Source organism: Rhamphochromis sp. 'chilingali' (genome assembly GCF_963969265.1).
Source record: "Rhamphochromis sp. 'chilingali' genome assembly, chromosome: 10".
Taxonomy (NCBI): domain Eukaryota; kingdom Metazoa; phylum Chordata; class Actinopteri; order Cichliformes; family Cichlidae; genus Rhamphochromis; species Rhamphochromis sp. 'chilingali'.
Genome location: NC_137937.1, coordinates 36,913,258 through 36,941,046, shown reverse-complemented (window position 1 = coordinate 36,941,046; position 27,789 = coordinate 36,913,258). Strand labels below are relative to the sequence as shown.

General features: G+C 42.0%; 1 protein-coding gene across 3 annotated transcripts; it reads left to right on the top strand.

The window, feature by feature from the left end:
- Positions 1-815: 815 nt before the first annotated feature.
- On the top strand, positions 816-27,789 carry slc39a14 (solute carrier family 39 member 14). Of its 3 annotated transcripts, none has more exons than XM_080894680.1 (10): positions 816-1,043; positions 9,584-9,762; positions 11,206-11,531; positions 12,830-13,007; positions 17,325-17,494; positions 20,406-20,528; positions 22,696-22,869; positions 23,098-23,332; positions 23,550-23,734; positions 24,551-27,789. In XM_080894680.1, exons 3-10 carry the CDS (start codon positions 11,235-11,237, stop codon positions 24,701-24,703), a joined length of 1,515 nt encoding a protein of 504 aa, XP_080750806.1. In that variant the 5' UTR covers positions 816-1,043; positions 9,584-9,762; positions 11,206-11,234; the 3' UTR covers positions 24,704-27,789. The 3 variants fall into 3 exon arrangements, with proteins under 3 accessions (XP_080750806.1, XP_080750804.1, XP_080750805.1); XM_080894678.1 differs by lacking the exon at positions 17,325-17,494 and adding an exon at positions 18,857-19,026 and having other exon boundaries at positions 818-1,043; positions 24,551-27,787; XM_080894679.1 differs by lacking the exons at positions 816-1,043; positions 17,325-17,494 and adding exons at positions 3,016-3,135; positions 18,857-19,026 and having other exon boundaries at positions 24,551-27,787.

The window sequence follows — 27,789 nt, the reverse complement described above, 5'->3', positions numbered from 1 at the left end:
TAGTTTACTCTTAAAAAAGAGAGACAAAGACAACAGAGTTTGACAGGCATGAAATAGTATTTCTGCACAAATAAAGTGACCCCCAAAGCATCTGAAATTAGGGTGTATTTCTTTTCTGAGGAAAAAAAAAGTTGGGGATGAAAGATGTGGCAGGCCTGAAAATCCTATCTACAGCAGGCAGAAAGGGAATCGGGTACGGTGGTGAATGTGTAAAGCCCTCTGTAAAACACAGTGGAAGCATGTTGATGGCTTTGCACTTCATGGCGATTGCCAAGATCTTATCAAAGACCTTATCTTATCAAAAATGACAGAAATATGGACACAGATAAATACTATGAGGGAATGTAATTTGGAGGGTGTCTGACTGGCAGAAGGTTTATTTTTCACAGACTGATCCCAAACAGACTGGCAATGCAGAAAAAGCATACTTGGATAGAAAAACACACAGAGGAGCATGGACCGGGCTAGCCAATGTTCAATAATGATGACCTCAACATTAGTGAATAGTCAACTACCTCACTTTTTGTTCAACAATAAACAACCCATAACAATCCTTTTTTGATCCTTTTAATTATAATTCAGGTAGTGTGGGATCATCTTGAGAATATGTAGAATGATGAAGTAAAATAGAATATCACAAAACATTAGTTAAACTAATGTTAGGTAAAAATAAAAAAAAGTAAAATAAATATAAATTTGAATGTAAAGTAATATAGCTCACACATAATCAGGGTACGGGGTTTTCGTGCAGTACCACCTTTGAACGCAAGGTGGCAGACACGACCATGTGGAAAAAGCCAGTGCGGTCTGTGACGCCACAGTGAAAACGACCACGTCCTCCACGCGTTCCTGCTGCTAGGGGCTAAAAAGCAAGCGTCCTGTCTGTGTGAACGCCTGAGCAGTGCCGGATGGATCGTCCCCACCACAGCTGACATTTTCACTCCCTGTATTTGACGTCGCGGTTCGTGTCGGAGCTACGGGAATCGAATTGTTGACAGGAATTGACGTCAAGCCTGATTTTCTGTCCCTAACAGTGGCACCCGGTAAGCTAACTCTCCAGGCTAATCTAAAACCAGCTAATATACCTGACTCCAGGTTATCAGACCACTAAGATAAAACGTCTGCTCAGTTTTATTGATGAACACAGGGTAGTGTGTCCGTGTTTATTCAACGTAAGCATTTAAGACCATAGCTAAATAATCAATTGTTTTTTAGTGTAGAAGCTAACATTATAAAGCTAGATAAGTAATCTTCAAGCTTTTTAACTCATTCAGTTTTGGGTTTAGTGTTCTCCACGATAATCCATAGATTTGTCTTTGGTGAGAAATAAAGGAGTGCAGACAGGTGAGACTCACCCAGGTGTCTGTAGAAATCTGCCAATAAAAAAAGAGTCCCTTTAATGTATGCATGTAATATCTGTTTTCTGGCACACATTAAATCTCATTTTGGTCACTGGAAGTCGGAACTGTTATTCAGTACTACTACTGCTTCTAATTTTTACTCAACTTATATACAGATGTATTGCATAGGATGAGTTAATTGTTAATTTATCTTTTATTGCTCACGCTGACAGTTGCTTAAACCTGTAAAGTCCACTGCCTCGTCAGTCGTTTAGGGTCGCTTGTAGTTTATAGGTCACATTATGAAATGTTATAGTTTATATTACAGTCTGCAGAAAGTTAAAAGTAATAATGATTAGGAGTATTGTGAATGAGGTTGGAGACTTTACAAGTATCTCAAAGGCCCTTTATTTTAATTGTTAACTTTACAATTCAGTTTAGTGTTTTATTTAGTTGTATTTCATTTTATTACTTTCAGTGTTATTGTTGTAAAATAACTACAGTGTGTGTGCATACAGACACTATGGTTTGGAGATATGAGCACAGAGGGGTGTACTACAAACATGGTTTAACACAGCCAGCCTTTCTTTGCATTAGCTGGTGTGACCAAACCTAAAACCACATTTGGGGATAAAAGATATCAAATTCTCTGTTAAGCTGACTTTCTGCTTCAGGCTCTGTGGGCTTTCACATATAAAGGGGCATGTCGCATATGTCATACGATTCTTGCTTTATAAGATATACATTAATAATTTTTTAAAGCAATGATGTTAAATTTGTTTGGTGCTGAACTTTGTAAAATAAAAAAGCATGGCAGCTTTTCCTTTGACAGCTCTCTCTCTGTGCGTGCACCACCTACACAAACATGTTGTGCGTGGAGTGGAGCCAACACTAGACATGTGAAGGGAAATACTATTAATAGAGTTTGGATTGCAGGTGAGAAATGAGCAAAGATCTGATCTGAAAAGATGTGCCTGTTGTCACTGATGCATGATCTGGCTTTTTTCAGTCAGGATTAGACTGACATCTGTCCTCCTCTTGCCATCAGTGGTGCATTTTCGATATGAAATTGGGACGGGTGAGATGTTTCACTGCTCTCACAGGCCCGTTGGGTGATGTGTATGCGCTTTACTTTGTGTGCTAAAGGCCCTGGATTCATATTTTGTTTGTTCCACGCCTGTATGATAGCACATAATAATGCGCTATGTGGTCAAGGTTTATGGTCTAAGACTGGATTTAATCCACGTCATGTTTAACTTACTCTTGATAAAAAAACTCTACCTTAACTAATTTGATGGCTGCAGTTTATCTTTAATGTTCTCTTAAAGTAAAAAGGAAACAGTAACCCACCACTTAAAATGTGTGTAACTTCCTTCAGTGCACGTGCTCTGTGGCTTTCTGTGTCTGGATTCCTGCCCTGGGTAAGAGAGATGGGGTCTGAGTCAGTCCGGGTCACGTCGAAACCCTTTAATTTTATGGTTGGTGGTCGTTTGGAGTGTAGTCAGGATGAGTGGAGCACAATAACAATGTGTTTGGTGAACCAAAACAGTGCCCACAGCTATCACTCTATCATCTAATGACGGCTTTGGTTGATGATAACTGCACGAGAACCAAGCGAAACAGTAATTAGGGGTTGATGAAGGCATGCACAGCCTCACCTGGTCTTCCCTGTGGTTGTATATAAAGTGGCCTGAGAGGACAGAGTGCAGATGTGAGAGGACGGACGAGATGTGAGGTGCAAACTGCTGGAAATTGCAAAGGATCTGTTCAAAAGCAGTCTCCATTCATAGAAAAGGTAGGATGAAATGCATGCTCTGTAGTCAGCACAAGTCTGCAGAGAAAGCCTGTTGAAACCAGATCAGAGATCTGAGAGCTTGTTTATGTTTTTAGATTTGTCACAAGTCTGATAAGTACAGTTATTGGACTAATAAGAGTGACTGATATTGAATGTAATTTTGCTATTTAGTGACACAACCCTCCTTATTTATCCAGGTTTGGGACTGGCAGTCGTTACTTTTGTTATTTAAAGACCTAAATATTGATTTTATGGAAACACACATGGCATGGCAGCATTTAATACCAAGTGTTCTTATCATCATTTTGTTGGGCAACATGAATGAAATCACTGCCTGTTAATCATTGAAATCTCTAAAAAAACTATCTCTGTACGATCTCTTCGACTTCAGAGTGCAGAGTTTTATCTTTCCCCGAAGAGCATCGGTAAGAAATACGGATTCTTAGAAGCAACTTTATTTGTTCTGGCTGCAATATAAAAATAACTTTATTGCTCTGTAAGCCTCTATATATGATCCTAAAACAGAGCACTTTGTACTTTTTTGTTTTTTTTTTACCTTATGTCAGTTTTTCAAATAGATCAAGCCTAAGTTTGAATTCATTTTTAAAATTCTTTTTTATATTTATCCTTTATTATCAGAGTTTAAACGCCTGAACATAGTTAAGCGTTTGTCATTCGCTGGTACGTCAGGTGTTAATGACGGAGCTGTGATACTGATGAATGTGTTCTCGTCCACAGACGGCATTTATGGCAGCTTTACCTGCTTCACACTGGCCAAAGTTTTATTTCTCCTTGTAAAATCTCCCTTCAGTAGACCTACCCCAGTTTGTGATCAGTAATATAACACCAACGCCATCCCTTTCATGTGAACGTGTTAATATCTAGCCTGATAAATGCTGTGTTGACTTATTACTTCTCTGTACAGATTTGTGATCTTCCCCAGCTGAAAGTAAGGATAAGAATTGTTACGAGTGACTGCAATTATGCTGTTTGATTTTATTTTTGGAAAAACACAAAGTACATCTTACTTAATCTTACAGTTTCAGGCGCCTCTTTTATTCACTGCTTTGTTTGGTTTAATTCCCCTGTGCTCTTCTTTTGTTTCGTTTTGTTACGAAATTCCACTTTTCTTCTTCTTTTTTTGTTACACCTACTTGTTTCTTGAGATCTGCCTCTTCAGACTACCCTTTTAAAACTTTCTGGTGCCAAATGACGACATCTATGCTCCTTGTACGGAGCCTCATGGTGCCGGCTTATTTAAAAAGGCGAAATGCGAGCAGAAAGTTTCTTTCTGTGCTTTATGATGGATGGTTTAGTTTGTGGATTAGCTCATCAGTATGCATCACCCTAATTACTCACAAATTTATTAAAAGGATGCGTGGGTTTGGAGTGGTCATGGTTTGTTTGGTTAAACTAATCCATGGAAAGCAGTTATTCATGTTGTTTTTGAGGCTGGTGGTAAAGTGTCAGCCAGAAGTCCTGTGAGACCTGTAACCCACCGCTGACTTCATTTCTGCCTTGTCAGCACACGAAGTTGGTGATGACGAGGGAAACTGGTCATCGAGCGGTGTTTACACGTGGGTGCAGTAGCCGTGAGATGTGACCGTAGTGCAGAAAACACTGGTAATAATGGTTAATCACCACAAGGCAAAGGGGGACTATAGGAGGAGGATCGAGGACCATTTGAAGAGTAATACCAGCCGGCAGGTGTGGCAAGGCATCCAGCACCTAACCAACTATAAGATCAATCTCGGAGCTGCGGACGGTGACCTGGAGCTGGCAGAGGAGCTGAATATCTTCTTTGCCCGCTTTGAGACCAGGGTACCGGAGGTATTGGAGCCACAGCAGCAACACGCCACCCATAGCAGCACCACCCTCACCCTGGAAGAGCACGAGGTGAGGCGCATGCTGCAGGCTGTTAACCCGAGGAAGGCGGCGGGTCCTGATGGTGTGCCAGGTCGAATATTGAGGGATTGTGCAGGACAGCTGGCTGGGATCTTCACCAGGATTTTCAACAAATCCCTCGCACAGGCGACTGTCCCACTCTGCCTGAAGTCCTCCACCATAGTCCCCTTGCCTAAGAAGCCCCACATCACCGGCCTGAATGACTACAGACCGGTGGCACTCACCCCAGTGGTAATGAAATGCTTTGAGAAGCTGGTCCGCAGACACATCACAGCAGCCCTGCCCTGCAGCCTGGATCCACACCAGTTTGCCTACAGAGCAAACCGATCCACGGAAGACGCTGTAGCCACAGCACTCCATGCTGCATTAACTCACCTGGAAGAGCATGGTAGCTATGTGCGGATGCTCTTCGTGGATTACTGCTCAGCTTTTAACACCATCCTTCCACACAAACTGGTGGCCAAGCTACAAGACCTGGGGCTTCCATACAGCACCTGCATGTGGATCAATAGCTTCCTCTCGGGCCGTAGACAGAGAGTCAGAGTTGGCCATCACACATCCTCAGCCCTGAGTCTCAGCACTGGCTCACCCCAGGGCTGTGTGCTCAGTCCACTGCTCTACTCTCTCTACACACACGACTGCACTCCTCTCCACCACAGCAACATCTTTGTGAAATTTGCAGATGACACCACAGTGGTGGGGCTCATTTCCAAGGGAGACGAGTCTACGTACAGAGACGAGGTGGAGCAGCTGACGTCATGGTGTAAGGCCAATAACCTCCTCCTCAACACTTCAAAAACCAAAGAACTCATAATAGACTTCAGAAGGAAAAAGGCAGAGATCCAACCACTATTCATAAATGGGGACTGTGTAGAAAGGGTGGCAAGCTTCCGCTTCCTGGGAGTCAATATAGAGGAGAACCTTTCCTGGAGTGTGAACACCTCCGAGCTGCTGAAAAAGGCCCAACAGAGACTGTACTTCCTGAGAATTCTCAGGAGGAATAACATCACACAGAGACTGCTGGTGTCCTTCTACAGAGCCACCATTGAGAGTGTTCTAACTTACTGCATATGCATCTGGTACACTAGCTGCACAGGGGCTCAGAGGAAAGCACTCCAAGGGATCATTAACACCGCCCAAAAGATCACTGGCTGCCCTCTCCCCACACTGGAAGTTCTACACAACGCCCACTGTTTTAAAAAGGCCCAAAACATCATAAAAGACACCTCACATCCTGGCCACTCCCTGTTCGAACTGTTGCCCTCAGGCAGACGGTACAGGGCAATCAGAGCAAGGACTAATAGACTCAAACACAGCTGTTATCCAACTGCAATAACACATCTGAATACTACAAAAAAATGTCCATCACGCCACTCTTGTGTTAATCTATGCACGGTCTGAAGCATGTGTGTGGGAATGTATGTGAATGTTTTACTGTTATATCTTATTAGTATTTTAAGTATTCTATCTTATTTATTGAATTTTATTGTTTTATTTATATTTTGATATTGCTAGGGATGATGCAATGATCGGGGACCATTCTTAATTTCGTTGTTCTCATGACAATGACAATAAAGTTTCTGATTCTGATTCTGAAAGTGCTCTGATACCGCGGTGACCTCAGCCTGCGAGTTCACGGCTTTCTCTGGCTGCAGTATTCTCATGCTTGCTCGTGGATGGCTACCTGATCTGTAACGGAAACCCGATTTGTCTTGTGTGTCCTTCCTGTCAGCGCTTCAGTTTGACGGGATTCATTTTCATGCCAGTGTTAGATTAGATTTCCTCTTCATTGGTATTTCATATTATAGAGAAATATAATCATTGTATTTATACTTATTTGTATTTAAATGGTGTATTTAAATGCCAGTTACACTTATTTTGAAAATGGGAACAAATCTTCAAGAATACATACTAATAAAAAAAAATGTATCACTGAAATGATAAGTGAACATTATATGTTTACTTATTTGGGGGGTTGGGTATGGATCAGGGAGAGATTATCCTGTCACGATGGGAGCCTAAAAAGACAAAGTCAGACAAACAGGTGACGTCTTGAGACATCCGAGGTCCTCTGCGTGCTGTCGGGATTGGTGACTAAGCTTTTTCCCTCCTTCACCCCTGTGCCAGCTCCCATGTAATCATCATGCTTTCCATCCATGGCCTTCACCATCATGTTGAAGAGCTCACATCTGTGCTGCAGACTGCCAGTCTCGTCTGCCAGCCTTTATCTTATCTGTGGGCACACACACACCACTAAAACAGACATGGTGACATGGTGACCACTAAAACAGACATGGTGACATGAGCGTGACCCAACATTCGGGGCACTTGTTTTGATTGGACCGTAGCCATCTGCCAGTGAGGAATGTTTCTGCTCCTTCACTGTTTATCATAGCTCGACTTTTTGGAGCTGCACATCCTCCAGACGCTGAGATGCATGTGTGTATTTAGTGTGTGTAACCTGGAGATTATCCCAGGCAGGTTTCTAACACAGCAATTATGGTGCTTGTGTTGATATTGACATTTGATAGTTGACGATTTATGTCATCGACTGACTGCAAACATCCTTGTTGCATGTGTGTGGTGCATGCGTGTGTGTGTGAGCGTGTATTTATATCATTGTGGGGACCAAAAATTGGAAGCTTACTATACTTGTGGGGACCAGCAGCACTTACGGGGACCTAAATCAGGGTCCCTGCAAGTTTGAAGGCATTTCTGAGACTCAAAATGTGGTTTTAGTGTAAAGGCTACAGTTAGGTTATGGTTAGGTATATTAGGGTTAGGCATTCATTTTTGATGGTTAGGGTAAGCATTATGCCAATTAGATGTCCTCACAAGATGTGAATACCCGACATGTTGTGTTTGTGTTAAGGAAGATTACATGGCTGGTTCTTAAGTTTCAACATATTAATTGAATGTTAAAGCCTTTCTTCCTGTGTTTGTTGGGTGGTTCATGTGTAACGTAGCAGCAGAGCTTCTAGTCTTCTGGGTTTGGTTGGTGTCTGCCCATTTTCTTTGGTTTTAGAGGAATTAACACATACATATTGGGAAACTTTTGAGTCAGACTTGTTAGGCTGCAAAAAGAACCAGAAAACTGTAATATACTGTCCTGTAGAAAATGCGTCTTGGCTTTTCCCCTCAGTACTGGTCTCTTTAACATGTTCTCCCCTTCTTCTAGACAAACATTTGTCTCGAACATGCCCGTGAATGCGTTTCACCTTTGTGCTTTCACTCTCTAATATAGGCTGACACACCTTGACTCTCTTATAAAAAATAAATGCACAAGATGAGAGAGATATCAGTTTACTTCTGGCAGCTTTCCTTGGTTGTCACAGGGACCACTAACAGCAGTTAAACCACAAGGTGAAGCTTCAAAACAGCTGGCTGTTACTTCATCTCATTCTTAAGATTAGAGGTACTTAAGACCTTTTTATTTAACCAAGCAAATCCTGTTAATATGAGGATGTTTGGCTAAGGCAGTGGCATTATAAAAAGAAATCAAATATCTGCTAGGCTTCTGTCAACTACTTAACACAAACAGTCTGACTTCACAGACCCATGAAATATGTTGCACCACTTCTATTTTGCACATCAGCGTGCTCAGTTTTAAGCCTTTCTCACAAATAGACTCTACAGATTGCACAACATAGTGTCCACCACACTCTCCCACTGCCTACTGCAGGAAAACCTCAGCTTTAAAAAGTTAGGAGCAAGTATTTGTTGTATTAATTTTAGCTTGACTAATTTATTTTAGTACCATTGTTTACTCTCAGCTTCCCCGTGTGCCTGAACATTAGCAGCCAGCAGGAAAGAGGCCAAGGTTCAGAGCTCCTGCAACTTTAAGGAGGATTGTGCAACAGAGACTTGCAGGGAAGAAAGTTTGAAAAAGTGGTACCTAAAGATGCTTTTGAAGTTTTATTCTATTTCTCTCCTCCACCAACTCCAGAATAAGGCCTCATTAGGCCAAGTGGAGGGGAAAATGTGGGAGAGAGGGTGTAATTCACTGGGGAGAAGAGGAGAGTCTTCTCTTTGCCTCCTCAGATCAGAGACCTTTGGAGAGAGACGTAAAGACGGTGCCTGAACTCAAATTGGTTAGTCAACTTTCCCCAGATAAAATAAAACTTTTACTTTTTCAGGTAAGGCTGCATTTTTCCAAAACATCAGTGATGTTTGGAAGTGAGAAATTTCAAAGTGAATCATCCTGATCACTTGCTTGCACGTCGGCCTGCTTTTTCTTAATTAATCTTTTTCAGAGCTGTTTAACGCTTCAGTTTTAAGTAACTGCATAGGTGTCAACAAGAAACACTTCAGTTGCAGAAAAGAAATATTCAGGGTTCGGCTCAGTTCTTGACTTTGTGGATCGAGTGTCAGACAGGAAGAGGACGAATCGATGGATAAGAGAACACACGGTAGATTTGAGCTGGCAGCTGCCATGTCAGGTTTCTTTTTAGTCCTCATTTCTTTTTGTCTACCTCTCCCTATTTGTTTCCTCCTAACCAGCGACTTGTAACCTTCATTTTATCTGTCTCCCTCTCTTCCACAGCCCGCTGCACTCCTGAGGACCCTGCTGCTCTCTCCAGACTCACATTTCTCCCTCCCCACATCTATCTCAGCTCTCAAGTTACCCGTGAGCATTACTCAGCAGGCTGGGAGCCTCAGGGCAGACCGACTGAAACAGCCTCTTTACTCACCGGCTATCATTACGCACCTCTGTAGGAAAAGGTGAGCGCTTCTTTACAACAAAATGAATGGCTGTGTTTATTCAGCCCAGCTTTGCCTGCAGGGTGCACAGACATGAATAGAGACTCTGTTACAACAGTGGACCCTATGTGGACATGATCCTATGTGATGTCAGAGTTTTTAAAAAAGTGGAAATCATAAGGGTTTTATATAGTCGAAACACACAGTGTTGGATAAATCCCACCAACACCGATTGAGTAAAGTGTTGAAAGACCAGTAAATCCTATTTCCGGTCGACAGAGATTGTCGGTGATAATCTGTGTGCTATAATTTCCTGTAATTGGGGACTGTGTTTATTCCACTGTTTCCTGTTCTCAGCTTGTGCTTCGTGCTACAAAAGCTCTTTGTGTCACCTTGTGTGTTTGGTGTTTAATTAGAAGTTCACAGCTTTGCTTCAAGCAGCAGTTATTTTGTATATTATAGAGTGTTTTGGTACCAGTGTTTCTCCTGCTTTGGATGAAGCTCTGTTACAAGCTCCCAAAATCTTTCAGTTGTCATAATTCAGAAGAGAATCAATCTTGGGCTCAGGAAGACTTCAGTGTGGACATTAAACTTAGGGTCAGGACTTTTTCATAGTGAGCAATCCAAACCACACAGCAGCATATTATTGTTGTAGATCGAATAATACAATAAAAATTAAAGTAATGTCCACGGTGTAGACTGCGCCACTATTTTCCTCCTCTGACACACGAGCAGAAATCAGCTGATTGTGCCTAGAGTATGGATAGCCAGGCAGACTAACCATTCCAAGGAATTGGACTACTGGGTTCTCAATTCCCATCCCTACTGACGAGTCTCCCAGTACCTGTTGCCACAATGCTTCACCTTAGTAATGCTATTAGCCCGGTAATGAGCAGTGCCTGGTTCCCTCCAGACATGATGCCTGGATTCAGGCCAAAGAGTGCAATCTTTGTTTCATCAGAGTGAAGAATTGTTTCTCATGGTCCGAGAGTCCTTCAGGTGCCTTTTGACAAACTCCGGGCAGGCTGGGATGTGGCCTCCCCGATGAAGGCCCGTCTACCTCGATCGCTCAGATTGGCCGGGATTAATAAGATAAACATGAGAAACATCAACCCATATATTACTGTTAGCGTGCTTGTTTTCTATCAGAAAATTGTCAGTATGCGTCAAAATTACTACTACTACTGTGTTCTGTTACGTACTATCACAATGTTAACACACCTTATCAGGAAGTCGCATACAGAAACTATGCTGTTTAGACAGTATAGTGAATTTCCAGCAAATAGCGACGCGTGCTTGCACACAAACAGTGATGTGTCCAACAGATATTGATAGTCTGGTATTTCAGGTCCTCAACATGCAATCCAAGTAGTTTCCTAAAAAGCGAGGTAATGCCACATTCTCTTCAGTGATTTCAAAGATTTACTCAAACTTTCTTTTTTGTGGCTTCTGTCCTCCCCACAGATCGACGTCCTGCGTCCACTGAAGAAGACATGCTCATCTGCTGCCCTCATGGCCGTGCCGCTACATCCACCAGCCTCTTTCACTTTGACTTGGCGTTCCTGCTGGCTCTAGCTGTGCTGCTCTGCCAGGTGACTGGTCAGGTGGAGAGTCAGACGCAGTCACCTGCCCAGGTGCTACAGGACTTTCTGTCCCGCTATGGGGACAACAGCACCATCACGGTCCCTCAGCTGCGATCTCTGTTAGCAGCCCTCAGCCAGGGCCAGAGTGAAAGCGACAGCACAGCTGAAACACCAACAACCACACCTCCCCAGTTCAACAACTCCAAGGTACAAAACCTTTTCATTCTCTCCATTTTAAATTCATATTTTATTTCTGTTGTGGAATAACTATAACAAATAGAAGTTAAAGACTAACATTCGTGCACCTTTGCAGGACTCTGAAGTAGACTCATAAATCCAGCTTTAGTCCGGTCTGGAAGAAACAGGCAGTACCGGTTCCAGATAGCTGAGCTGTTTAGCATATTTCCCATACTTAGTGTCGTGGCTCATTGACTCACTCACTTGTTGATCTGCCTTTGAATAGATTCGCTGTGAGTACTGGTGGCCAAGTATGAACCTTTCCAAAATAAATGATGGCTAGGACGTCACACGTGAGTCAGGCGTTGGTTTGTGACACTGAAACGTTTCGTTTGTCAATAACCGGCCGAGCTACAAAGAATATTCAGGGTGTTCCACAGTTTGACTTTGCAGCATACTGAGGCATCTGCTCCTTCTACCACGTCACAGATCTTAAAGCTTTTTATTATTTTCAGCACCAACTTTTCTTTCCCACCTTTGTAAAATACAGTGTAGCAAACAAATACATGTAAAAATATAAATCTAATGAACTGGTATTTATTACATGACAATAAATAACATTAAAATCTGAGCGATCACTTTATTCACCTAATTTTAATTTTTCACTCACTGTGTTTATTCTGTCTTCCTCTGTTTTTCTGATCCATCTTTTTAAGTCAGGATTAAAGCGACATCTGCCACATGCATCCCGAGTCAACGCATGCGCAACTAATCCCAAAAGACACATTAGTTTCATTGATATATCAGTTCAAGAGCTCAGATTCTCCGATTATAAAGAGGGAGCTCTGACTTCTATTTCTGTTCCAGCATGAACATGAAGGTTTATTCTGAGGGGCAACACCTGTCTCTGAGCAGGTTCAGCCCGCCTCAGCGTGCCCAGTATAAATGTTACAGTGCTGTGATGACACAGTCGGTGGAGGCAACAACGAGGCCCAACGAAAAGGATTATTTTAAACTGTTACTTTGTTAACATTAACTCATTAGAGTCGAAAATTTAATCATCATTTTTATTTGGTCAGATGCTGTTTTTTTTATTTATTTATTTTATTGGTGACACCAATGTTATGCAATGGTGCCTTCCTGTTAATTTCGTCTAGTCTAGACTCCAAATATGAGTCTTGACAGACTCATTTGTGTTGTGTTTTCAGTCCACATGAAGGTGAAAAGCATGCTAACCTGTCACTGCATCCTGGTTATGTCCTGGCTAATTCACCAACGGTGAGATGTTCGCTTGTGTGGGTCATTTATGGGGATGTTTCCTGTTCCAGTGCTTGCCTGCAGACACACTGGCCATTTACAGCATGAGCGAGGAGTCGCGGCTGGATGGCCAGGGTTTTCAGGAGCTGTGCCCCACCATGCTGCAGCAGCTGGATGCTGGCAGCTGCAGGGCACATAAAGGGGAGGAGCAAAGCAGCGACACCTACCCCAGGCCCTCAGACGCTGAAGGTGAGCACCAACTAAATACTAATATTTAACATATTTGTATGTTTTAATTTCCTCTGGTGGAAATTGTACATATGTGTTGATCAAAGTTTACCTTTTGCTCCTTAATGTCTTTTAAAGCCTTTTTCATTGTTTTTCATTGTTATTTAGAAGAGACACATTTGGATTCATCCAAGCAGCATCTCAGACAAAAACAGCATAAATCCAGAAAGTGTTTCTTCTCCAAATATTTTCTTTTTAACTTCCTCTGCAATCGCTGTATTTCTTTCAAGGTTTTCTGTGCCTCATTGTTCATGTCTGTTGTCAGTTCAAGTATTATCACACACCTTGCAAATCTCAGCTCGAAATTTGTGTGTTTTGTTGCCTGGTGATTTTATGGTGTCCCCGAAGGAGGTGAAAGCCAAAATAAGCACGCACAGTTAGCCAAGAGCTCAGATTGCATTTCTCAGTTTTCTGTAAAAACCAGCACATTTGTCAGAGTCCACAGTCCAGCTTCTCTCAGCGTTTTCAGTATGCAGCACAGATCTCATCCAGGTAAAGACAGTCCAGGCTGGAAAGCTTTGACGTGCACATCCTGTCAGAAATTCTAGGAAATGCTGAATTCAGTGCAGGCTGCTGTTTAAAGAGAAAAAGAAAAACCTTTGAGTCTTCATGAAGTAAAACTAAATTGGCTCTGGAGTGTGTGGCTGGTATAAAAAGCAAGCTAATCACAGACTTGGAGGTTTTGGTTAAGTCATGTGATGTTTTGTGCTCAAGGCCTCAGGATCATCGGTTCAGAAAAGTCCAAAACATTTGTTGAGCTTCAGCTAAAAGAAAAACGACAGCTTTCTTTATGCAGGCAAAGACTTTGGGCTTGAATCTTGTGCTGTAGCCGGTGTCCTTATTTATTTCATCCTTGACAGGTGAAGAAGAAATGGCCCCAGAGCTGTGGCTCCATTTCTCACTCTCCACTGACAAATTTGTTTTCCCTTATCAGGCCCTCATGGCTTCAGCTCACTTCACACTTTCCTCTTTAGGCAGCTTATTTTGGCTTGAGAGATGTTTTCCTAGCTGGAGGTATACGGGTATCAGAGAGGAAATTTAATAACCTTTTCTTTTCTCATCATGTGAATAATCCAGCTTTACCCAAGGACTCACATTAGCACTGATATGCTGCTAATAGACATAAAATAATGATCCTTTTTTAACCAGATACTTGTTTTAATGATGTTTGATGACATTCTCTTTATTCTGCTGCTTATGTTCTTAACCGCGTGTCCAGCAGCTGTGTTTAAATGGTTTTTGACTCATCTGCACGGCTCTTGTACACCGTGAACATTTCTCAATAGATTGATGATTTTTCCAGAAGTCTTGAGCCTCTTTTGAAAGAAACACTCTAGACAGCAGTAATGGAGACAGTTTGCAAACATGGAATTTGCAGGTTACTCACCAGCCACTTTGGTGTGTACTCCATCTCAACTCGTTAGAACCAACCATCAGAGTAGGAAAGGTGATTTAGGTGACTGATAGGAAAAATATCCAAAAAAGAGAAAATATGAAGTGAGTGGCACGTCTCTGGGAAGAAATGTTTTGTTGATACCAGAAATCAGAGAGTGGCCACACAGCTTAGAGCTGAAAGTAAGTCAACAGTAACTCAAATAACCACTGGTTGCAACCAAGGTATGCAGAAAAGCATCTATAAACGCACAACATGTTGATCCTTGAAGCGGATGCACTACAGCAGCAGAAGACAACATCAGGTGTTGTTCCTGTCAGCTCAGTCCAGGAAACTGAGGCTACAGTTCACAGGTATCATCAAAACTAGTTGTTTGGGGTATATTTTCTCACTTTGTTCTCCTTAGTACCAAAGGAGCATTGGAGCACAGCCAACCCGAGTATTGTCGCTGACCTCATCCAACCCTTTTAATAAAAGATTCCAAGAGGACAGTTTTCCGGTTCACAACATCAGATCCTCTCAGACTGGTTTCTTGAACATGACCGTTCACTGTGCTCAGATGGCCTCCACAGTCACCTGACCTCCGCACCTTTGGGAGATTGACATCACTGTGTGATATTATCATGTCGTTATGAACCAAAATCTCAGAGAAATGTTTTCAGCATCCTGTGAATCTGTGGCATGAAGCGTTAAGGGCAATGCTGAAGGGAAAATGGGACCCAACCCAGCACTAGAAGATGTACCTAATAAAGTGTCGGGTGTGTGAGACCAAAAGACGCAAAACTTAGCAGGGATGCGAAGTCAGCAAATCAATTTCCCATTGGAGACAATAAAGTTACCATTGAACATAAGAACCAATATCAAGTCAGTGATGGGAATGTTGGTGTTTCTTGTTTTTCTGTACCAGAGCTACTGTAGGTCCATTAGCTACTGGAAACACTAAATAATAATGATGAAATATAAAACAGTGGTGCCAAGTAGTGGGGAAACAGAGTTTTGCTATTGAGTCAGAAACCACAGAGTGTTTCACCATAGTTTCATCAGAAAGCGGAAACGATTCAAACTCATCTAAACGGCTCAAAGACATCTGGCTCTGTATTCTCTAAAATTCTGTTTGAGTTTCTGATGTCATTAAAATGTTTAGGATAAAGTTCCCATGGTTCATAGCTGAGCTGGATGCTGCTATTGGGAAACTACTGTCACAGCTTCTGATCTGCATGCAGCAGATTTTCTTTGAGGAAATACTTTTTGAAATATGACCTGATTATCCTTTCTTTTGTATCCAGTTTAGTAACATGACGGGATGCTGATTTCCATTTTTTACCATTTCTGATCTGATACAATCTCATGTTTTTCTCCCCTTTATGCATTTTTTTTTAACATTATTAAATATCTCTTTTCCTCAGCTGTACTCATCTCCCTTCATCACCATTGTTGCTCATCTGTTTACTTGTTTTTTCCTCAGCAAGAAGTTGAGAAGTTGTCTCACAGCATCCAAAAATTTGTTTTGTAGGATATGGAAAATCTAACCAATGGCTACTTCCTTTTATTCTTTTTACAGGTGTTGCTGGATATATTTAACTGTAGCATTGTGTGTGAGCACTTCAACTACTTCATGTACTTAAATTGTTTTATTTGACTGCTTTCTAGAGTCCAGGTGGAGTAAAGCTGCAGCGTATCACAATATAATTACTAAAACTAAAGAAGGGAACAGAAAGTGGATTAAACTGCAGGATTTATGTGGTGCATGCTTCTAGCTGATTCAACTGTCTGTGCAGCCTGTTTTTCTCCTGATCAGAAAATCTGTCAACACAAGTTTGAGCATTGATTTTAACCCCATGAAAATATAAGAACAGTTTAATTGAGTACTTAAAAATCAATAAGCTGCAGCTGCATACAGTCATATGAAAAATAAAATGCATCTGCTTTTAGCTCTCTTGGTTTTACGTATCAGGTCAATGTCAATCAATAACACGCGACATATTATACTGTCATATTTTTATCTGACAAAACAAAGTCAAATCCAAAAGCAGCGAGTGGAAAATCTAAATGCACCCAGTGATTCAGTAGCTTGGAGGAGCACCTTTAAACAGCAATACCTGGAAGTAATGGTTTCATCACTCTCTCACAGGACTTTTGGCCACTTTTCTTTACAACGTTGCTTCATCTCATTGATGTTTGCACGCGTTGTTCTTTAAGATCGCTGATGGTGTTTTTTAACGCCCACCTGAACGCTCCAAACCAGCAAACTGCCAAAATGTCTGGTTGTATCGAGCTGGTTAAACTGGCTGATGAACAAGTAATCGTGTGCCTTTGAATAGCAGCACCTGGCTGCAGGAAGCAGGAAGGGGTTTTAAAAAACTGTTAAAGAAATAACGACACAGTGTAATATGTCGTGCGCTGTTGTTCATTTGAGGCTGTATTTAAATGACTGGAAGACCTTCTAAGGATCAGATTTTTTTTTTAAATTATATGTATACTTAAACCTTAAAACTGAAAGATGGTGTTTATTTCTTTCATATGACTGTTTGATACCAGATTTGAACTGACATCAAATAGGCTGATGCTATCGTATGCATTTGTTGGAATAATGAGAATTTACTTTTTCACCTCTGCAGTGATGGAAAATCTACTGCCGTTGGCATGAACGTCAAAGTAGCTGCTGATCTTGCAGACATAAGACACTCACACAACAGTTTTCTCACATCCAACACCCGGAGCCCACATGATGTTTTTGTTGTTGTTTTTAATGCTTGACCTGTATGATTGAATCTGGCTGACGTTATCTTTTATCCACAGCTTGAGCTGGATTTCTAGATGGATGACTGCACGTTATTCACAGCGCTTTGTTTTAACGTTGTACCTTCCTGTTACTCCAACTCCAGTTTGGGGTTTTTCTTTCTTAAGTGTGACAATCATCAATGTCTCCGCCCTGACCGGAGTTTTCATCGTGCCCCTGATGAAGTCGCGCTTTGGGAAATACGCACTCACCTATTTCATCGCGCTTGCCATTGGCACGCTGTTCTCCACTGCCATCCTGCAGCTGCTGCCAGAGGTTTGACATCGGGACATGCATACATGCAGACCTTTGACTTTCATGCACTCATACAAAGATTACGCTCTGCTTCGTTCATGGCATTGCCATCAAAAATCAGTCAGTGCTTTCCACCCGACCCTCTCATAATGAGCTGGTGTAATTCAGCAAATGCTTATAGTACTGTAATTAATGCTTTTCATGGCTTCATTAAAAATACCAAAAAACAGCTGATTGTGAGGGGGTTTGGTAGGAAACTTGGAAACGGTCTGACCTGCCGTCATTTACAAAATTGCGGCACTTTGGCCGAGCTCGCCATTGTCTCTCCTGTGTTCATAACTCTTTCCTGTTTCTGACTTTGTTTCCTTTCTGTGGCTTTCTCGGGCCCTGTGGAATTTGCTCTGATCTGATGTGCTCTGGTGTGTGTGTGTGTGTGTGTGTACCTGTGTCTGTAGCTCTCCTGGTACTGAGATCTAAGCCACCTATGTTGTTTAACTGAGGAGAGAATTTCTGTTCTGATGCTAGAAAAGCTGTACAGACCTGAAACATGGTTTTAGTCACTGTTTGGGGGGGTCATGTGTTTCACTGTGTGTAACAGAGCCCTGGGAAATGGAGCACTGCACCCTTAAAGTGTCCTTCAAACTGAAATGTGACCCCTTGTTAGCATTGCTCCTTCTGCTACGAGTGGGCTATTTAAAGTTCGTTTGCCCCCTTTTGTCTCTGCAGTGTTTAGCCTGAGGCTATGACAGTGGTACAGACACACCTGAGTAGATCATAACAACCGTGTGTGGGCCACATCTTTGTGAGGACAGAAAATTGGCATGCCGCTGTACTCGTGGGGACAAAAACCCACAAGTTTGAAGGCAGGTTTGAGGCTCAAAATGTGGTTTTAGTGTCAGGGTTACGGTTAGGTTATGGTTCGGGTTTAGGCTGAGGGTTAGGAATTTGTTTTTGATGGTTAGGGTTGGGGTAAGCAGCTAGGGAAAGCATGTCAATTAGATGTCCTCACTAAGATATGAAAATGAGAGTGTGTGTGTGAATGCTTGAGATTGGAGTAAACTATAATGACATCTTCTTTTTATCAGTGGAAATGAGGAACTGGTGATTATCTTCAAATACAAGTAAAAGGTGGTCTCACTTCAGCTGTTTTCAGCGGATTATCGGCTCGCTGTTCCTGAAAATCCTTTCATGTCTCTTTTTTCTCAGGATGATTTCATTTAATTGTTCCTTTCCAGGGAGTTAACTGCTTGGTCTTCCCCCCCTTTTTTTAAAACTCATGACGTTGGTTAACACACTGGTCATTAATCCGACAAGATTATTTCCAAACTGATTACCTCTTTCTCTCTCTCTCTTCTTCCCCCTTCTTTCTCCTCTGTTAATCAGTTTGGGGCTATGGGATCCTATGCGTGACACTGATCTCTCTGTGCTCGCTGGTCGGGGCGTGCGTCGTGCCCTTCATGAAGAAAACCTTTTACAAGCGACTGCTGCTCTACTTCATAGCCCTGGCCATTGGCACTCTGTACTCCAACGCCCTGTTTCAGCTCATCCCAGAGGTAGTGTTGGTGCTGCTGAGGCTCAGTTTGCTGCAGTGCATTTTTAGCAGGGCTGCTCTGCCCACCCCCACAGTGTATTTCAAGTCAAACATTCAAGAAAAGACTTAAGTGCAGAGGTTCAGGTTTAATTTAAGGGGTTTAACAAATAACTGTTTAGACATTTAGGAGTGTCAGATCAACACTCTGCTGTATTCTTAAAAAGTAAGGATGGACTCACCAGCTCAGCAACAGCAAAAGGCCTGAAATACCACAGAAGACAAGAGAAGCAGATGATCACAGAATTATTTCCATGGTTTACAAAAACAACTACATAACTGCATACAAGAGACTCCTTCATCAACGTAAATACAAAAGGCTTCCAGCAAGGTGCAAACCTCTGGTTACACTCACGAGCAGGAGGGCCAGATTACACTTTGCCAGAAAATATCTGAAAGAATCCGAAGAGCTCTGGAATGAAATTCTTTGGACCGATGTAGCCGGAATGGGAAGAGAAAAGTTTGGAGAAGTGTAGCAAATTATATGTCAAGCATGGTGGAGCCATACATGCCCAACAAGCACGGGCATGTATGGCTGCCAGTGGAACTGGGTCACTAGAGTTTTTTCTCAGTTCTGTACCGTGTGCTGGGCTGTACTCTCTGCTCATATTACTAAAAGGTTTCTCCAAAAGTCTCCAAAAAATAATCTATATATTAGATATTCTTCAGTGGACGAGTCAGTCACCTGATCTCAACCCAGTAAGGCAGTTTTCAGTTTCTAGTCCTTACATTTAAAATGTTGTAGTTTTAAGCGGCTACATATAAAAATAACTGTAATTCCTAAACAGTTAATGCTTGAATTAAAGCTGAAACTCTGCATTTAAATCACATTTTGATGACTTTAAAATCCACTGTGGTGATGTGCAAGGACAAAATGATAAACTGTCATTGTTCAAATCCTTGTGCACATGTATTTATGTGCACTAGTTATTTTTTTTCTCCTTTCACTTAATGTGAGATAAATCACAGTTTCACAGTGAGTAGGATGAGTTTTTATTGTATGTACCACTGAACAACAGAATAATCTGCTTTAAAGTTTATAGTCACCATAGACAGCACAAGCATTAAGGAAAATCAAGGTTTTTTGATTGGAAATGACATTAATAGTCTAAATTGTCTTGCAGACATCAATCAGCTGTGAGTCAGTCCTCACTTAAATTCAACTAAATTAATACGATTTTTGCAAGAAACACAAAGGACAGTGATTCAGGGCCTCAGATCCTGATCGGGGCCCTCTGATCCTGGATCGGGGCCCTCTGATCCTGAACCACTGCCCTTCATGAAAGCATTCTTTATTGCAACACATTGCTGCACGTGTTAACATCATCTTCTTCTGCATGCTAGGCCTTTGGATTTGACCCAATGGTCGATTTCTACGTGTCCAAGTCCGCCGTGGTGTTCGGAGGCTTTTACCTCTTCTTCTTCACTGAAAAAGTTCTCAGAGTGCTCCTAAAGCAAAAAAACGGGGTGAGTGTATACCAAGAGTGATACAAATTGACTTCATTGTGTTTTATTTTATTTTATTGTTAGATAGTCGCTGTCGTTCAAACCAGTCACCAAGATTACAGAAAGTACGTGCAAATGTTGAGAAAGAGTAATTATTTTCAAATGTGGTTCACAGTGTGTTGCAAAAGCCTGAGCTGTGCTCTGTTCACTATTTTAAAACTGTTCAGACACCTGGCAAGGCTTGAAGTGTCTTCTCGTCATGTTTCTGCTGAGTGGGGAATAGTTTATCCCTGGTTACTCCTTCATGTGTTTCTCAGGCTAGCATCTAATGTTTCTGATTCGTCTTTGCTGTGATCACGCCACACAATGAAATATTTATTGTCAGCAGCAGCAGCAGGTTACACTAGTTGGACAGGGTGTTGTCGTCTCAGTAACTGAGAGAAAGAACTGGGAAAGTGCCTGCAGCGTTGAATCATCAGTTTACAAACCGCGTGTTTGATCCCATCTGTTGACTGACACAGAGGTTTGCAAAGTCACTAGCTGGAGTTGAAGCCAGAGGTGCTGCTAATACAGTGTACATTATGCACTGTAGTCTTTGTTGTACATACTGTACTAAAGTGAAAAATGAGACACCTGAAAATGTTCTCGTGACTTTTAGACATAATAGGAAGGCGAGATGACCTGAACATTCTTGTTTTCCGTGACTTTGAAGAATAATTTAATCACTCAAAAGAGGATTTTGCTGACAGACATTCGTGTTTTTGCCTTCATCGGGGCATGAGATCGATAGAGACGTTTAAAAAAAGAAAGAAAAAGAGCCAATCATTTAACTCCACACACGTAACAGCCAATGAGGCACCACATGGCGCGTCATGGACATTTGGTCACGTGATATATTCCCAGTCATTGGTCCCGACGAAGGGGAGCGACCAATAGAAAACCTTGATGGTGAAATATGTGGTCTGTAAACGGGAGAAGTGCAACTGCTCAGGAAGATCCACTTAAAAAGACATTTTAAAAAATAAATGAAAATATTTGGAATAAATCATTTATTACCTTAGATGCGCTCATGTGTTAGAAGATGCCTGATAAAAGGTTCTCCGAAAAGGTAAATAAAATATTTGAATCGCTGTAGAAGCTCACGGAGAGGTCGTAGTTCACACCACCTGGATCTTCATCCTCTCCTCCCTGTGCACCTCGGAAGTGGGAACAACTGCGGCAGAAAAGTTTTATTCGGCAGTTTATCAGGTGAAATTCTATAAATTAACAGCTTCAGTCACTCAGATGTCGCTGCTAATTAAATATCAGTTATTAAATATGTTGAGCTGCCTGCGACCGCTTTCACCCTCTTCTTCTTTTACACATTGTTTTGTGAAAACAGTAAAATATTTGAAAGATTAACACCATAAACTCAAATACGCAAAGCTTGTTTTCTATATATGCATACCTATATAAGCTGTAGACACTGAATATTGCAGCCAGTGCTGTGGTGCAATTTGATAGGTGGTGTGTAGCATGTGTTTGTATTTCAAAGTTCTCCATTATAAAAAGATACAGCAGGGTGTCCTGTCATCGGCTCTTAGAAAATTAAATTCCTTAAACCCGAAAAGCCTCAGAGTGGATACTGTAACGGTTTCAGTGTTAAAAATAATAACTTTGCACAGATTCAGCACTCGTTTTGTAGATTTTCCTCGATTTTAAATCTAAAATTTTAAATGACAAGCCAATAAAAGAAACTGTGGGGTGTGATTGTGGGACCGTTGCTCCACCTTGTGGTTGCTCTTTTTCAGTCCAACCTAGTTAACTGCTAACAATTTTACGAGCTAAAGGAGCTCCGGATCTGGTGTCGTGTCCTTGAGTGAAACAGTGACTTTGTGCTGTGGTTTACTCGCGACTTTGTTGCACGCTTTTGAGCAGATTTCATTCCTCGTTGGCTTTGCAGACAGTTCACAGAACTCGACCTCACTGAGTCACTGAAGGAGAAAATGGTTAAAATCACGTGGTCGGCCTTTTCAGCTGTTCAGTCCCAGCAAATACGACAAAAGCAAAAAGGAACATCTTCAACTTTTAAGTCAGATCTCTTATCTGCACCTCCTCTTAACCAGATGTTGAGGTTATTTCACCTGTCAGGAAGATGCTGCTCACAATAATCAGAATGTGCTGAGATTTTTCCCCGCCTGTCTCTCAGAGCCACGGCCACAGCCACTACCCCGGTGCAGATCATTACTCAACCCCTGACAGGGATTTGGAGGAGGGGGAGAAGGAGAAGCTGCAGCAGAACGGAGAAACCAGCAGCCTGGCTCTGGGCAAAGTGGACGCAGGGGAGGGCGAGCTCATGCTCAGCCCTGCACAGACTCCACAGGTATGGATGTAACAGCTTAAAGAGCAGCTTGTCTGCTGGACTTTTAAAAGAAGAGGAACGCAGAAAATGAAAATGGGAATTAACTTTTGTATATGTGGACAGTGTCAGTTTATGACTGGAGGTTCACACCTAAAAACAACAAAATCACTCTTGTTGAAATAATCAGATCTAAAGAAATTTAACTTACAAAGTGGGAACCACCGGTTTCTCTCCCTCCGCTCCTTCCAGGACTCTCAGAGTCCAGACAGCGGTGGCCGGTCAGGCACCAGTGGTGGCGGCTGCTATTGGCTGAAGGGGACGACCTACTCTGATATCGGCACGCTGGCCTGGATGATCACACTGAGCGACGGCCTGCACAACTTTATTGACGGCTTGGCCATCGGGGCCTCGTTCACCGCCTCTGTTTTCCAGGGCATCAGCACCTCGGTGGCGATCCTGTGCGAGGAGTTCCCCCATGAGCTGGGTGAGTCAGGGCGGACTCTGAGCGGGCGGGTGTCCCTAATGCCGAGATAATCAGGCTGCAAGCTTAACCCCAGCTACTTTCCTTTTGGCCCTTTAGTATAAGATCTCCTGAGAACATTTCTTAATGAATTTAATGGATATGTTTTGTTTGCTGTCACAAAACAAACTACTTGAAACGTCAGCTGTTCTGACTCTGTTGCATGTTTTCCTGCTACCAGGAGACTTTGTGATCCTGCTGAACGCCGGCATGAGCATACAGCAGGCTCTCTTCTTTAACTTCCTGTCGGCCTGCTGCTGCTACCTGGGCATGGGCTTTGGCATCCTGGCCGGTAACAGCTTCTCTCCCAACTGGATCTTCGCCCTGGCAGGAGGAATGTTCCTCTACATCGCTCTGGCAGACATGGTCAGTGATTTGTGAACTATGAGATTAAATCAACACAGATGGGTCTCTTGAGGTAGTGGGCTTTTGAAATATGTTCTCGTGTTGCTGTTTAGTTGGTTATGCTGAGAAATAAAAATAATAAACAAGTAAAAATCCAATCAGAAGTACAGAATTTATTTGTAGCGGTAAAAGTCTATTTTAAATTCTCACTGTCAGACACTGTACAGGATGTCCAAGAGTCATATTTCAAAGAAAGTTTAAAAGCTGTGCATTATGTTTCTATGTAATAAACTTAAAAGGTGCCTAATGAAATAAATGATTTGTACTATACAGTCTGTACACTGATTGCTAGTCAGTTTGCTTTTGCAGTTTTTGTTACATCCTTCACGTTAGGTTGTGTTAATATATTTATATTGAAACATGTGCGATTAAGCTGACAGCTGACCTGAGGCGGAGCTCTGCTGCTCATTTTCAGATTCACATTTTTTATTCTTGGACCATAAATGAGAAAAATAATCCTGAATGATTCTTTCTCATCTTAGCCTTGATTGCCTCCAAGCTTACCCTCTCTCTGAAACAAGCTGTTTTTGCTCCTCCCACTCTAAGCCAGCTTTCTTCTGATTGGCTGTTTATTACAAACAGAAGGTTTGAACAGCTGGTTAGGAAAGGGGAGAGTCCTTGTAAATATTTTATGTGTTGGACTTTGAAAGATTGAACAATTTGAATGAGGGGTAAGATAATGAGTAGTAGTTGGTGTGACTGAGCTGAATAAGGTCGAGCTGTTCTTGTTTACTCGTTAGATACTTACGAAGTGACACTCTGTTTTATGTGTCACAGTTTCCAGAGATGAACGAGGTGAGTCGTGAGGAAGAGGATGCAGGCGGCAGCAGCTTCCTCCTCACCTTTGGCATCCAGAACGCCGGCCTGCTGACGGGCTTCTCCATCATGCTCCTCCTGACGATGTACTCTGGACAGATACAGCTGGGCTAGCAGCAGACTCCTCCAGGATCACCATCAGCTGCTGTTGGAGCCCAAACAAAGAGAGGCTGGCTCAAAGTTTCTCCTCTATTTTTTTCCTCCTGTTCTCATTTTTCGGGTTCTGGACTTTGGGGATTTTGGTTGTGCAGCAGGTACGTGCAATCGTCTTTTGAAGTTATACGAGAAGCTGCTTTAGTGCAGTTCCTGCATGCAGAGGGTTCAAGGTCGAGGGTTTGACGGCCCTGTCTCCTCAGCGTTTCAATCCTTTCTGCACAGCTGCCCTGAAAACGTCCTGAAACATCAACTGAAGCAGTCGCAAAAGACGGCTATACTTGATGTGCAATACTCACCCAGTCTCTCAGATGTTCCCCTTTTCGTCAGACTGCTCTCCAGGCATCTTTCCTCAACCTTCATCCTCATCATCCATCCTGGTTGATGCCATTGAGCCTCCACTCAGGCCAGTTGAGATTCCTAGCGAGTGTTTATATCATGAATCCTCTGTGAAAAGCACAATCAGGTAACAGCAGCTGTACTCCAAACATCTCTGATTCCCAGGCACTACACGTCCCCTTTTCTTTTCTCCATTCCATACCAAAAAGCAAATGTTAAAACATTTAAACTGGAATTATTCCGACTTTCAGCTCGACTTTGTTGTCTGTGAGTTGATTTTATATTTTTTTACACATGAATACTGACTTTTAAAGACCAAATATGGGCAGACCATTGAGAATGGTGAAGGGCTACGCAGTGATGTTTGGAAGCGCACATGTCAGCCAGCCAGCCAGTAACTCCCAAAGACTCCGGGGTCAGACACGGAAAAGGGACTAAGTGGCTTCATCCAGATCACGGCGGCAGCATTTCTCTGTAGTTTACCATCTGTGCCCTTCATTAGAATAGCAAGTGAAAAGTTTTAGCTTTTTTTATTCCTTCTGATCTTGAATTCCGAGTGCAGATCTGCAGTTTTCACATATCCCATAGACTATTTTTCCCAGATTATCTATTCTTTTACGGTGTCATTGTAACAGAATACTGTAAGGTGGATCATACTGTATAATCATGCACACGTCACCTCGCCTGTGACCTTATCCGTGTTAGCGATTCAGAATTAAGAACTACGGCCAAAAGTATGTGGACAGACTCGATGCCTCTTTTTGTCACCGGGCAGTTTTTAAAGGGGTTTTTGGCCATTTTAACCATGGAAACAGTCTGCACTGCATTTTTAACCCAATCCCACTAAGGGGAATCAAATGACATGATTACGATATTTTTAACTCAGAAAGAAAATGCAGATGCTGAAATGAAAGTTTCTTTCTTATCATGTTAGTTGGTCAAAAATCAAAGATCAGCTGAAACTGAAACAAGGATGGACTTTCTTTTCTTTTTTTACTTTGTGTGTTTCTTTTCTCATTTTTAGGTTTTTCATTAAGAACTTGTCCTTATTTTCTCTTTAATGTGGCTCAAGTTTCCTAAAACCCTGTGAGCCAAAAGCTCTTAAACACTTTTTTTTACTTAAAGGGAGCTAAAACAGTTTATTTACCTTTATCTTAATGAAATATTAGTTAATTTGATCTGTGAACCTTGCACAGCAACTCTAGAGCTCAAGACTTAAACTGCATTTGGACATCAGCCCAACAGATCTTCTTTAAATGCTGAGAATTACTCGTTTTACCCATTTAGTAGCATTTTGCAGACGAATAGTAAAGCTACTGCCAGCGCTGTGCAGAGGAGCTGTGTTGGCGATGGATCTCGTGTGTGCAAATGTCCATCCAGTTTGATGGACACAACTACAAAACTAGAAGAGCAGAGGCTGTTGTTAGGGGCATTGGGTTTGGGTGTCCACATACATTTGGCCATGATGCTGTAAAAAAAAAAAAAGGTTTATGATGTAAAGGGTTAATAGTTTATTGGATGGTCGGGGGGGCAGCTGTTGTGCTCTACAGCAGTGTAAGATTGTCGGGTTGCTTTCTGTGTTTGTCTTACAGGTGGATTAAAAAGATTTCCCCTCATCTGAACACTGACACTTCAACAGAGCTGACGTGATCCATTATGTAGCATCTTTACATACTTTTCCTAATGTGAGTGTAGATTCGAGCTGTAGAATATTATTTATTAGAGCTCGAAGCTGAAACCCGTGATGGGTTTACAATAAAGATGAAATTGTAGTTCCAGGAAGGAGAAGGCAAGCCATTACAAAGAGTACCCTGAGTGGTACAGCGAGTATTACTGCTGCTTGATACGTCATGTAACAGATTATTTATTGTTGCTTAAGCCATAAAATATTTATTTTATGCTTTACATCTAAGATCAAGTGTTGTGCTTAGTTTCACACCATGAGTCCAGACGGAGTTTAGTTTTTATTTAGAATAAACGGGTCAGATACAAGCTAAACCGTCTCTGCTCTGCACACTGTTAATGCTGTGTTTAAAACTGAAGCCAGTGGATTTACAGCACACACAGACTGATAACATATCCACTCAGTCAATGCAGATAATACATTCAGAGACCAGGAGAGGTTCTTTGGAGCAGAAACAGGAACATTACCGACCAAAAACCAGACGCAGAACACAGAGAAGAACACTTTATCGGGCAGTTTATAAACGCAGCAGAAAGATTAAGGTGAGGAGGTTGTATTGGGGGTCAGATTGCTCATGGGAGCAGGAGGGTGGGATTTCTAATAAAACTAAGGAAGCCAAAATAGGAGAGATAAATGATAAGAATTCGGCTAATTGTGAATGTGTGTTGGGGCTCGGTCAGGGGCTGTAAGCAGGAAAAAGCAGGGAATTATAGAATTTAATAACAAAAAATACTGATATGTTCAAATTAGAGCTGCAGCATAGTGATGGAGAAGACAAGAAAGCAAGAGGGAGGACAGAAGAGACAAATCTATGAGGAGCTGACCCTCGAACCAACCAACCGACTGACAGAGGATGGGCTTTCTGGCCATTTTAATATTTACAGCGCTCTCACAGACTTGTAAAGGATCATTTTGAAAAGTATTGTATCTAATTTCATGTATGAGAATCCTCGTTAGCCTTCTGTGTGTGTCATGGAGATTGTTTTTATATATAAATTTCATTTTCCAAGAAATTGTATTTGTT